Below are 11,935 nucleotides of genomic sequence, written 5' to 3'. Positions count from 1 at the left end.
ATTTTTATCAATATCATTTTTGAGCATCTGTTTGATGATTTCTAACAATTTCAGTAAGCCTTTCCATTAAAAATATTGATTAAAACATTGTGGCAACTCTGGGAAAAGACAGACAAGTTTCCATTCTTAACTTGCTAAATGGAAACATGGGCATTTCCTGTGTCTTTGACTATTGCTAGTCAGACTGGAATCTTTGACAAGCCCCAAGGGAAATTCCTTTAAAAGTTTATAATAAAATGCAAGCCCATCAAACCACAAAACACCATTACACCAAAGATCAGTAATTGCTATAGTCTTAAGTACATGGAAATTGGGGGTTCACCCATTTTGGTGGCTACCATGACAGGTCTCAATGTCATGTGGTGATAGAGATGCAGCCAGGGAAGAGCCTGCAGATTCTGTTTTGTACCCTGCCCATCAATATATCATCTTAGTGCCTAGGGGGACAAAAAAGAGAGGAGTTCTTATTTCCAAATGTGGATGTTTAGTGGATGGAACGGGATCACTCCCAGACCCATTTTTTTAAATGCCACCAACTGGACTTTACCAGGATAAAGGATCTGTACTGATGTCAAAACAAAACAGGGGTGGGAGGTTCTCTGGACAATTCTGAAATATCGAATGCAATTTTCTCCATTTTAGATTTTCAAACCTTTCAAAAGAGTTGTTATGCAAAACTTCCCTATGTTATGTATTATGAATCTGTCATACTTCACAGGGGCTAAGGGGGATCTATCAGAAAGAGAGACCTTCCTTTTGAAAATGTGGATAGGGAACTCCTGGCTGGAACACCTGTTCTTATGTCAGGTGTTGGTGCTGCTCTGCCAACTAACAGGAAGGCTGAGAAACCCTTCCACCTTCTCTTGCTGAATCCACTTCAGAATCCCTTGCCTCCTAAGTCCACACCAGCCCAGGAGGAGAAGTAGTAGTCTCCAAGAAGGAAGGAGAAGAGGCGAAAGTCTGTCCCTGTTTTAGCTGCAAAGTCCTGTCTAAGGTGACCATCTAAGACTCTGAACTAAGCCTGGTTGGGAAACAACAACTCCATTTCATGAAAAGTTTAAAGGCTTTAATATTTGTTTTCACTCCAATGAGGAATAACTCTATAGCCCAGTGATAATGGCACTCACCAGCAATGTCATTTGAAACGGGGACTGGAATCGGGGTCTTCAACTGCCCACATGAGTGCCTTGATCACCACACTATTGGCCATTCTAAAGTCTGTGGCCATCTCTATATCCTGGCCCTGAGAAACCATTTTAGTTGAAACTGATACATTTGCAAGAAAATTGTTTTCACAAAATGGCATTTTTTTGCCAGGAAAAAAAGTGTCAATTTTTTTTCCCAACAGCTTTACTCTAAACTCACTTAGGCCCAGATTCGCTACAACTGATTCAAGGAGGTTTGAGGAGGTGTAACTTACACCTCTCTGTGTCAGGCTTGCTCCTTGAAGCTAGGTCAAATCACCCAGTGGGAGGGAAGGCAAGAGGGCAGGCTGGAGTGTAGTTTACCTCTAAGATATTTCTCCTGGATCCCTGAGCACTTCAGACAGAGGTTCCAGAATAAGGGAGGATTTTAGCCTTTGGCTCCTCTTTCTGCTTGCCTGAAGAAAGCAGGTAGCAGACCTAGTATGCCCTTGGAGGGGTGTCCCTCAGCTGAGCACTGCTAGCAATTATCATGCTCTTCAGTGATTGACCTTCTTACAGAAACAAGCCTTCTTATCCTAGTTGGCCAAGAGGTTCAAGCCAAAACAGGCAACTCCAAAAAAAAAAAAAAAAAAATCTAAAAGCCAATCCAATAAGTACCGTTACTTTTAAATGGTAAGTTCCACTAACTTTCACTAACTACATCACTAACTGAACTTTTAGTAAAACTGACCAAATAAATTTTAAAAACAAAACTATCCAGCACAAAATGCTCAGTTGGTTCCACGGCCAAAACAGGTGAGAAACAGATGAGGTGGAGCAGGAATACTTATACCCTCCATCAGTGAAATGTTAGGTTTCAGGGATACGCACATGCCCACTAATATTCACTACTCAAAATGGTCTGAAGGCCATCTGGCCAAGCATACGATTTCCATAGTGTGGCTCTGTGGGGGAAATATCATGAAAAGGACCCACTCTAGCCTTCCATATCCCACACCTTTTAGTAGGAACCTTCTTTGAATGAGGTGAAATGGCTTGAGTTTCGATTTTCATGTTCCTCCTGGGGCAGCTAAATGTTTTCTTTGCAAATGCACATCTTTCAAGCAGTTTTAGCTCAAGGGATGAGAAATCTTTCCTGATGTCAAGCTTCTGGATCAGAAATGTTAATTAAAAAACAATGGGAAGGAAATTGATATCCTGTCTCTATAAGCCTCTGAAAAAACTCATTTCCTCAATAACCATCCAAAAGATACTGTTTACGGAACTAAACTTAAGTAACTGTAATAAGTTTCAAAGCCACCACATTTGAATCTTTAGGGTAGCATAGCATCTGAGGAGTTCAATGTGACTATAATCTCATAACCCTAATAAGAAGGAAATGTCAAATTAATTCTATTTCTCATATGAAACTCTTATGAAAGTGGATTGAAGTTGTTGTGACTGCTGTTCTTATCACAGTTTTAATCACCAGAGGAATCTATCAGTAACTTAGATGTTTCATATTACTGTGTATTAAGTTCATGTTCAATGGGTTCCATTACACTGAACTTTGAAGCACTAAGTATTGACTGGCCATATCATGTCGGTCCACTGTTAAATAAGACTTAGCAATCCAAGAAAGGAATTAGCCAATAAAGACCCCAAGAGGATTGTTCAGCGGCAACCCATACAGATAAGAGAGATGATGAATTCCAGTTCACGTATCTAATCTTTGTAATCAAAATTATAGCAAGAATGGAATTTGCACACAATATGGATTGTATCCATTGTGACCATTCATAGAAATCTGACAATCAAAGGAACTTGATCCATTCCACTGAAGTTTTAAACCTTCTGCTCTTCTGGGAATGCCACAGGACCAGGGGATGTCTGGGATGTGTAAGGATTCAAGGTTCAGTTTCCCCATATAATTATGTTAGTTCTACAAAAAAAATTTGGATCCTACAATCTCTGGGACATATATAGTAAAGATAACCACAAAACCTAGCATGTGGACAAATGTCAATATAGATAGACCCCACCCCCCCCATCCCAAACTCCATCTTATTAGATTCTGTACTTTAACTCCTTTATGCAAAAGCCTAAGGCCAAGACTAGTGAGTGGGACTAGCATAATCATACAGTGGTGGGCAAGCAGCTATCACCAGTTGCATGGCTGCTTATGGTAAAGGGGAAGCATGTAGGTAGCTACTCCTCACAATAGCAGTCCCTGCACTCTTGCCCTCTTGGGAGAGCAGGTGTAGGAGGGAGGGAGGATCAGAGTATCACATCAGGCCACAGAAAAGGTCTGGAGTACCAAGGGGAGCATTCTGCACCCGCTCTGCAGCCTCAGGGGAGCTCATGCCTACATGAAAGACAATCTCCCCAGTATTGCTCCTGAGCATACAGAAGCCTTCACAGCTCTGTACTGCCCCCCTACTGAACACTTGTGGCTTACAACCAAAGTCTAGCCCTAAGAAGAGACACAACAAGCCTTGCACCATGAGTTGAAGGTAAACAGACTGACAAGAATGCTTGGTCCTGATTTTCCACTTTGTTATTGTAATCAATAGTGTTGTATCCATGGCAGGGAAGGGGACTGGGGGAGTACAGGAGAGTTGAGTGTCATCAGTATAGCAGAGTATGAATCTAAGAATTGAGCCAAATGGCTCCAAATGATTTCAACTGTCATGACAACACCTAGGAAAAGAGGGAGCGAGCTTCCAAACCATGCAGAGGTTTCTAGATCAATGTCAATACCTTGAATTGCTCCTCAAAGCAAATGAGAAGCCAGTGAGATCTTTGGAGATGACATAATATACACCCTATAGCTAGGGCTTGAAACAAACAGCCTTATTCTATGCTAGCTGCAGATGTCAAATGGTGTTAGAGGTTAGCCTCATATCAAACACACTGTCATCATTTAATCTGGAGGTCAGAGACATGTAACTGTGACAAGGTACACAGAGGATTAGTGTCCACCATCTTCTAATCAAAAATAGACGAAAAAAGGTATTTTGGCCACTACTATAAGCTGGAAATCAAGAAGTGCTAAGGGATCCAGGACCATCCATATGTAGTGAGACACACACACACACACACACTCTCTCTCTCTACATGCTTCTCCTTTACCTATAAGCATCACCTCCATTTTATCTGGACTGACTTTTAATCAGCTAATCTCATCCATGCCCTGTTTACAGCCAGACCCTTGGAAAGCAGAGAGGCTACACCCTTTGGGGGGAGGGATAGCTCAGTGGTTTGAGCATTGGCCTACTAAACCCAGGGTTGTGAGTTCAATCCTTGAGGAGGCCACTGAGGGATCTGGGACAAAAATCAGTACTTGGTCCTGCTAGTGAAGGCAGGGGGCTGGACTCAATGACCTTTCAAGGTCTCTTCCAGTTCTAGAAGATAGGATATCTCCATTAATTAAAAAAAAGAATAGGATCCCATATATACATGTACTTTTTTTAGAAGCACAGAATAAAAATGTCAGCTACTGTAGGATTATTTGATTCATTTTATATTTTGAGAAACACATGTTAACAGCTACAGTTCCTTTAATTTCTATTTCCATCATCAATAAATCAAACAGGCTAAAGTATACATTAAAAACCTTCAAGTTTGGAAGGAATATCTAGAACATAATATGTTCTATAATTATTGCACAATGTGCTGTTTTCCAGTGCTTATTCTGTAATGAAAGAGGTGCCAGGGCTCAAGCAATTTTTTTACTTTCCTAACTGATGCGGCAAGCCCAGAGGTGCCAGGGCTATGAACTGCCAAGCCTAGAGATGCCAGGCCTCAGCCCTGGGAGGCCCTGGCACAAATTAAGCACTGCTATTTTCTTAATGATAATACCAAACTCTTAGATAATACAGCTTTTATAAAACTGGTCCAATCTTAATATTCTCAGTGCACACGCACATTTTTCTTCACATAATTGCTTTCCTTTAATTTTTTCATAGGTCTTCCAACTTGCCTTCTGTGTACATGTCTGGGGACCACAGTCTACTGTGATGATCATGAACTCGATGCTGTTCCTCCACTGCCCAAGAAAACCACCTATTTCTACTCTCGCTATAACAGAATCAAAAAGATCAACAAAAATGACTTTGCTAATCAAAGTATGGATGACAGTTCTGATGCAATTGGTTTCCCTTTCTTTTTTCCTTTTTTGCTTCATGCCATTTTAAGTGGTAAACTGTTTTATATAATCTTATGTCAAATCATTGATGTCAGTGGGACACATGCTGAAAGTTTAGCATCTGGTAAAGTGTTTTGCTGTATTGAGGCCTAAGCCTTCAGTAGCTTGACTTAGATTCACTAAAATTCAGTCCTAGAATTAGTGCAAATAGTACAATACAAATAATTGACTGTTTATCTATGCACTTGCTAGCATTTCTAATTAACTTTAAAGGGGAAAAAAACCATAGAGAATTTAATGTACAGTGGTTAGTTCTCTTCTTTAAAGAAAGCAATTATCATTTAGGCAGTATATCCAGTAATTAGCAAGAGTAAGAAGGGAATCTATGTAAAAGCTTAAAGAAGGTTCTTCGTTTAAAGATATTTATTGGTTTGCTCTGGTATGAACAGGAAACCCTTACGGAAAAGGAAATATTGAGGCTAAGATTTTCAAAAACGTGCTAAAGTTAGGCTCCTTGAGGCCTAAATTGTCAAAATCAACTAGTGATTTTGAGTCCCTCAATTTTTTAGGTAAGCAACTTATGAGGCCTTAAAGGGACCTGGTTTTCATAAAAGTTCAGAGCCCCCACAATTGATTTCAGTGGAAACCATTGGGTACTGAAAACTTTTGAAATCAAGCCAGTTTCTGGGAACCCAACTTTAGCCACCCAATATTGAAAATCTTGTCCTGACTGATTTTATTTACAAAGTAAAACACCAGTACTGAACCGTTAAAGTAGTGCACTTAAAAATTAATCATGTAATATAACACACCAACTTATATCATTAATTTTATATTAAATTGAAAATGCCCTATTTGACAAAGTAACACAAATTTATTCTTATTGAGTAAGACTGCTCATCTCAAACATGTTTACAATATCCAGAGACACTACCAGGCTCACAAACAACCTACTGAATTTTTTTGTGGAACCTCCCCCCCCAACACACACACTTTTAATGGAAAATACTTTTTTAACCAAATGAAAAAAAAATCTTTTGGTTTTGTTTATGAAAAATTGCTTCATTTTGGTAGGAAAAAAACCCCAAAAATTGAAACCCATTATCACTTTTTACTCTTTTCTACTGGAAAAAGGTAGAAAAAAGGAAGAAGTGGGTAATGAAAGTGTTTGGATGGAAACGCTTACTTTTTTAACCTCCCTCCTTTCCTTTTTCCAGTATGAAAAATATTTCGCTCTGAAAAACTTTAAAAATTTCAGAAAATTTAGAGAATTTGACATTTCACTCTGAAATTTTTCAATTATGAAAAATTTTGAACAAAACGAGTCTTTTTTATTCAATTTCATAAGATATTCACTTTTTTTTTTTTACCAGCTCTCCTCAGAATCTCTCAAAGTAAAAATTGTTCCAATTGTGTAATTTTGCTCTCAATGGAAGACCCCCCCCCCCACTAAAGGAGCTTACTGGACCTCCTAGAAGTATGTTCTGCTCTTGAAGCTTCCATAAATTGCATTTGTGCTCATTATTAATGGAAGCTGGCCCCTTTCAGAAGAGCAAAAGTTCTTCAAGCCTCAAATTGGCATTACTGCATTATTAAAGACCTCTGGGAGAAGTAATCAATGCTCTACCATATAAGTACACATGTATAATTAAATACCATATAAGGGAATGTTCATATGTAATTAAAATGCATTTGCTTTTTTTTTTTTTTTTTTTTTTCCTTTTTAGGTTTTAAGACTGTCAGAAATAAGTTCTGGAGTGTTCTAAATATTTTATTAATTTTCTCTGCCAGACAATTTAAAGAGGATTGATCTGACATCAAATTTTATATCTGAGATTGATGAAGATGCCTTCAGGGAGCTGCCCCAGCTTCAGGAGCTAGTGCTCCGTGATAACAAGATAAGGCAGCTCCCCGAGTTACCGCCTACCCTGACATTCATTGATGTTAGTAACAACAGACTTGGCCGCAAAGGAATAAAGGAAGAAGCATTTAAAGTGAGTTTGGGATTGACAGAAAAATCTCTCCTCCTCTCTGGGGGAAATTGTGGCCTGACCAGAGCACAGAGGTGCGATGTCCACCTTTGTGGGCGGGCAGAGCCTTGGCTCTCCTTTCCAATTTTCTCAGCAGTGTAGCTACACCGGCACTTTGTAGAACGCATACTTCGGGGCATGTATGTTCACTCCTTCTCTGGAACAGCAGGTAGACTGCAACTTCCTGAGTGACCCCCTTCCTCCTGGTAGCAAAACTATCATGTGCTGCTCCTTATTCCAGGCACATCACTAAATCACAATCCAGGCCTCGATTTTAATACATCTAAATAATGAAAATAGTGGGCCAGATTCTCATGCCTGATCTGACTCTTATACACTGTCCAGTTGTCCCAAAGGAGCTAGATTCTAGCTGTACTTGATCAGCTATGAATTCCTTCATGGGAAAGTGGCTCTCAGACAGCATAACAAAGTTTGCAAAATCAGCTCCTGCACCAACTACTTCCTCTCAGCCTAGCACCTAGCGTGAGATGGGGAATGCACAACCCAGCCCCCAGGCTCCCTGATGGCCTCTCACTCATGCATTGAAGTGGGTCTCAGACACAGGAGAAAATCTGCCCCACTATTCCACACAAGAGCTTGGCAAATATTAATGAATTCACAATAACCAGTGAAATAGGTAGGTAGTCTTATGCCTGTTTTACAGATGAGTGAATTGAGACACAGAGCGGTTTATTGACATCCCCAAGATGATCATAAGGGATGAGAACTCAGGAGTCCTGATAGTCTGTACCTTGGTGTAATTAGAAGATACTGCTTATCCCAGACGTGCCACTGTTGATACGCAATTGATACCATCTTACTTTTGGGGGTGGGGGGTAAAGATTATTATTTTGATACATTTTGCTTGAACAAAATTGATTTCTGCCAAACAATAACCTGATGACTCCTCTAAGAAAAAAAAAAAAACAGGCCCAAAGGAAGAGTTTTCTGCAGAAGCTGGGACAGACAGTATGTGCATTTTGACACAATGCTTAGGTGAAGACTCCACTTAAATATTTATTTGCCATTCTCAGTTGCTTTACCAAGACAGCTGATCTCTGATAGTAACTGATCTTGGCAATGCATGTTCCTATCTATATTTCATTGTAAGTTTTTTTAAACCTAGAGTCATGTTGATTTAAAAGGAATTGACGAGTTCAGTTTCTCATTGCAAAGGTGGATGTAAAACTTACTGTCTCCTTCTTGGAGATTTTACAAAATTCTAGTTTTTTAGGAAACACTCCCCTTCCTTCTCTTCCAGGATATGGTTGATCTGCATCATCTTTACATCACTGACAATAACCTGGATCACATCCCACTCCCACTCCCTGAAAGCCTCCAAGCTCTTCATCTTCAGGTAGATTAAAACACAATTGATTTTTTAAGAGCAAAACAGAACAACAGATATAACTGGGAGGGCAAACCAATATTAGTGCTTAATGGTTTGGTTTTTTAAACTTCAGGTAAACTCTTATTATCCAAATGGATCATGGGACATCTGAAACCTTAGGCTAATCGGGGTATTGATTACATGAAATTCACTCTTTCTACTCATTTCAGAGTCAGGTGACAAAAAATGAAATTTGAATAATCCAAACAGTAGTCCATCTATATATGAATCATTAAAATTTATCTGTGCGATGTAAATATTTTCAAACATAAAGAGCCAGATTCTCCACTGATATAATTTAGTGTAGGCAATGGAGCCATTTTTATTTACACCAATGAAGTAGCTGGTACACAATTCAGAACATAAGACTAGCAAAATCATTTTATCATTTGTCATGGGGTGCTTTACTCACCACTAGGTGGCACCAGCCCTTCCTGTTCCTCCCCAGCTGGGCTCCATCTTCAATCAGCCCTTCAAGGCCTGGCTCATCCCCAGGTGCAGGTTATCAGATTAATTGGCCTCTCCTCAGCATCATAAATCCCTTCTGGGCTGGTGTGGGGTAAATACGCCATTGCACATTCATACTTTGATTCCTACTTTTTAAAAAGTAAAGACCTGTATAGAATAAATGTATTCTAACAATGTTAATCCATTCTATTGGTTTCACATTGCTAAACTGGGGCAACAGTTAGTCCTGAACAATATGACAGACAGGCAACGAGCTGGATTCTCTCCTGCACCAATATCTGGCTGGCACAAAAGTGTGGGAGGGGCTCTCCATAGTGGTTAGATGCTCCTCATTTTGAGACATGTCATTTTAGTTCTAAAATAACCTATGTCCCACACAAATTTGGTGTCCTATCATTTTTATTGGTGAAAATTGTTTACCTCAGAAAAAGAATCACAAAGCTGGGGTTACAGGAAGAGTTAGTTACACTAAATGAATGAATCCCACAGCATTTTAAGCTTCCTGCATGAATTGTGGGTGTGTACGCCCTTTATTTAGGGCCTTTGACATGCATTGCATTCCAGATCTGTGCCTTGGCAAGTTGAGAGATCTGAGGATGTCAAGGGGCTGGTTATAGTTCCATGATTCTTTGGGTTGACCTCTGCTAGGCATGATTTTCCAGCTGGAATTGCTCTGGTCTCTCACCTGCCCACCTTGCTCCACCCTGTCTTCTTGGCCTTTTCCGGAGAGTGTGAGGGGTTGTTTCAGGTTGCAGTTTTATACCAGTTGAGAGCTCCCCCTAGCCCGGAGAATTGTCAGTTGGCTATCTGCAGCCAGAATCTCTTTTGCACTGTGAGCAGTGCAAAGGCGCTCCATCTGGGAGACAACCTGATCCTCTGTGCTTATGTTACTTTCTTTTTACAACATAGAAAATGTGTCAATATATTGGTTTTCAAAGACAATTATTGTCAAACATATACTTGTGTCTTTATGGATATATTTGCTTTTCTTTTTAGAACAACAACATTCAGGAGATGCATGAAGACACTTTCTGCAAAATGAAAGATGTTACTTATGCCCGTAGAGCTCTAGAAGACATCAGACTGGATGGCAATCCCATCAACTTGAGCAAGACTCCTTCTGCTTACATGTGCCTACCCCGTTTGCCAATTGGTAGCCTCATCTAAGCTTCGACAGTGGCCAGCACTGTCATTTGACATGGTAGTGTATATGACAAATGAACAAGTCATTGCTACAGAAAGCCCAATGCTTATTATTTTCAAAGCTCATTCATTTGACAGCTTTTTAATCAGTAATTAAATTAATGAAAAAGACAAACAATAATGTGAAATGCTAAAAGATGTACTGAAATATAGACTGCAATGCTATAGATACCAATGCATTCAATACAACAACTGCATTGAGTATATAGAAAAGGGGGATCAGAACAATGGAAACATGTATAACTTGGATGCAAACAGATGTAATGTACACATGCTAAAATTTAATAATTTTATATAGATTTAAATTAATTATAACACAATAAATGAATAACACAAAATGCGTGTACATAAGATCTATATCCATGACATTTTCATTCTAATTGGCTTCATACTCTCAGTGAAATACAAATTTTTGCTTTCTACTTGTTTTCTAAAGCACCAAATTGTTTTGGAGAAATACTAATAATATTCCAAAATATTTGGAAAATATTGAACCTTCCCTTGCATCAATACCAAAATGTGAAGAGTAAACATATACAAGTAAATAAATGTACATAAAATGCTTCTCAGTGCCTTTGTAGTAATAATTGGGCATTATAATCTTGATGAGACACAAAGCCTTGTTTTCTAGATCCAGTTCTTTTAGAGCAATAATAAAATCCTCATGTTAAATGGCCTGTTTGGAAAATATTGAACATTAACCTGTATCTGTTAAAGAAGCTGAAGAACTTTACCTGGAGTACCTTGATAGTCATACAGAACATTCCAGCTGAATAAGTTCAGTTTTGGCATGTGATCTAAATCTCCAAGTATATATATCCATTTCTTTGAGTTCTTCTTCATTCCTCCTGGAGTCTCAGCAATTAGGATCTGGAAATTCTCTCACCCCGGCAATTCTGAAGAAATCTGTTTTCTATTGAATGTTTAATACCTTCCACTTTGGAACATGATGGTCAGAAACAACCTGATGGATTCAAGAAGTTGGTCACTCATAAGGATAAAGAGAGAAAAGTGACCCCCTGAAAATCTTTTGAAATATTTCTGAAAAAAAAATTGTGCTAGCCAATAACAAAAAATATCTTCCCACCTACAAAAACTAAAATTCATTTGGTATGAACATTCGCCTGAGCTTAAATGAGCATGAGCATCATGTACGCGTCAAATGCAGCAGAAACACTTCCCCTACACTTCTGCTGAGCCAGGCAATGGAACACTGCATCTTCCTTCCCCATGCTCTCTGAACCACAACATGGAACTAGGCATGCTGGGGACATGGACAGCAGGTTTGTTTGTGCACGGCATGAATTCAGAAGGGCCAAAATGAATGCTGGACAGTCATAGCAGGCTACATCCACTACTCCCCCACTAAGCTTGACAGTATTTTTCTGAAAGCTAGATAGGAAGGATATAAGTTCTTCAGGATTGCAGCCTCTGTTCTCATTTCATACTTCTGCTCAGACTTCAATTTTTCAGAGTTTCCCAAATCCTGGTATATCAGGGAATGCAGGAAAATAGTTTATTTTTCCATTCTCCAACCCCCTAAACATGCTTTCCCCCGCCCCCCCCCTAAATG

The 11,935-nt window shown here is 39.3% G+C and overlaps 1 protein-coding gene across 1 annotated transcript in view; it reads left to right on the top strand.

Annotated features, from left to right (window-relative positions):
* EPYC (epiphycan) overlaps positions 1-10,926 on the top strand; it is a 29,639-nt gene extending 18,713 nt beyond the window's left edge. Inside the window, exons 4-7 of the mRNA XM_024220348.3 lie at positions 5,093-5,251; positions 7,063-7,265; positions 8,563-8,658; positions 10,156-10,926. Of these exons, the coding sequence (XP_024076116.1) occupies positions 5,093-5,251; positions 7,063-7,265; positions 8,563-8,658; positions 10,156-10,326 (629 nt within the window). The 3' untranslated portion in view covers positions 10,327-10,926. The remainder of the gene's footprint in view (positions 1-5,092; positions 5,252-7,062; positions 7,266-8,562; positions 8,659-10,155) is intronic.
* The last annotated feature ends 1,009 nt before the right edge of the window (positions 10,927-11,935 follow it).

This window comes from Terrapene carolina, unplaced genomic scaffold (genome assembly GCF_002925995.2).
Source record: "Terrapene carolina triunguis isolate 2854851 unplaced genomic scaffold, T_m_triunguis-2.0 Scaffold68, whole genome shotgun sequence".
Lineage (NCBI taxonomy): Eukaryota > Metazoa > Chordata > Testudines > Emydidae > Terrapene > Terrapene triunguis.
Note: the sequence above shows the minus strand (reverse complement) of the source record. Positions and strands in the feature narration are given on the sequence as shown.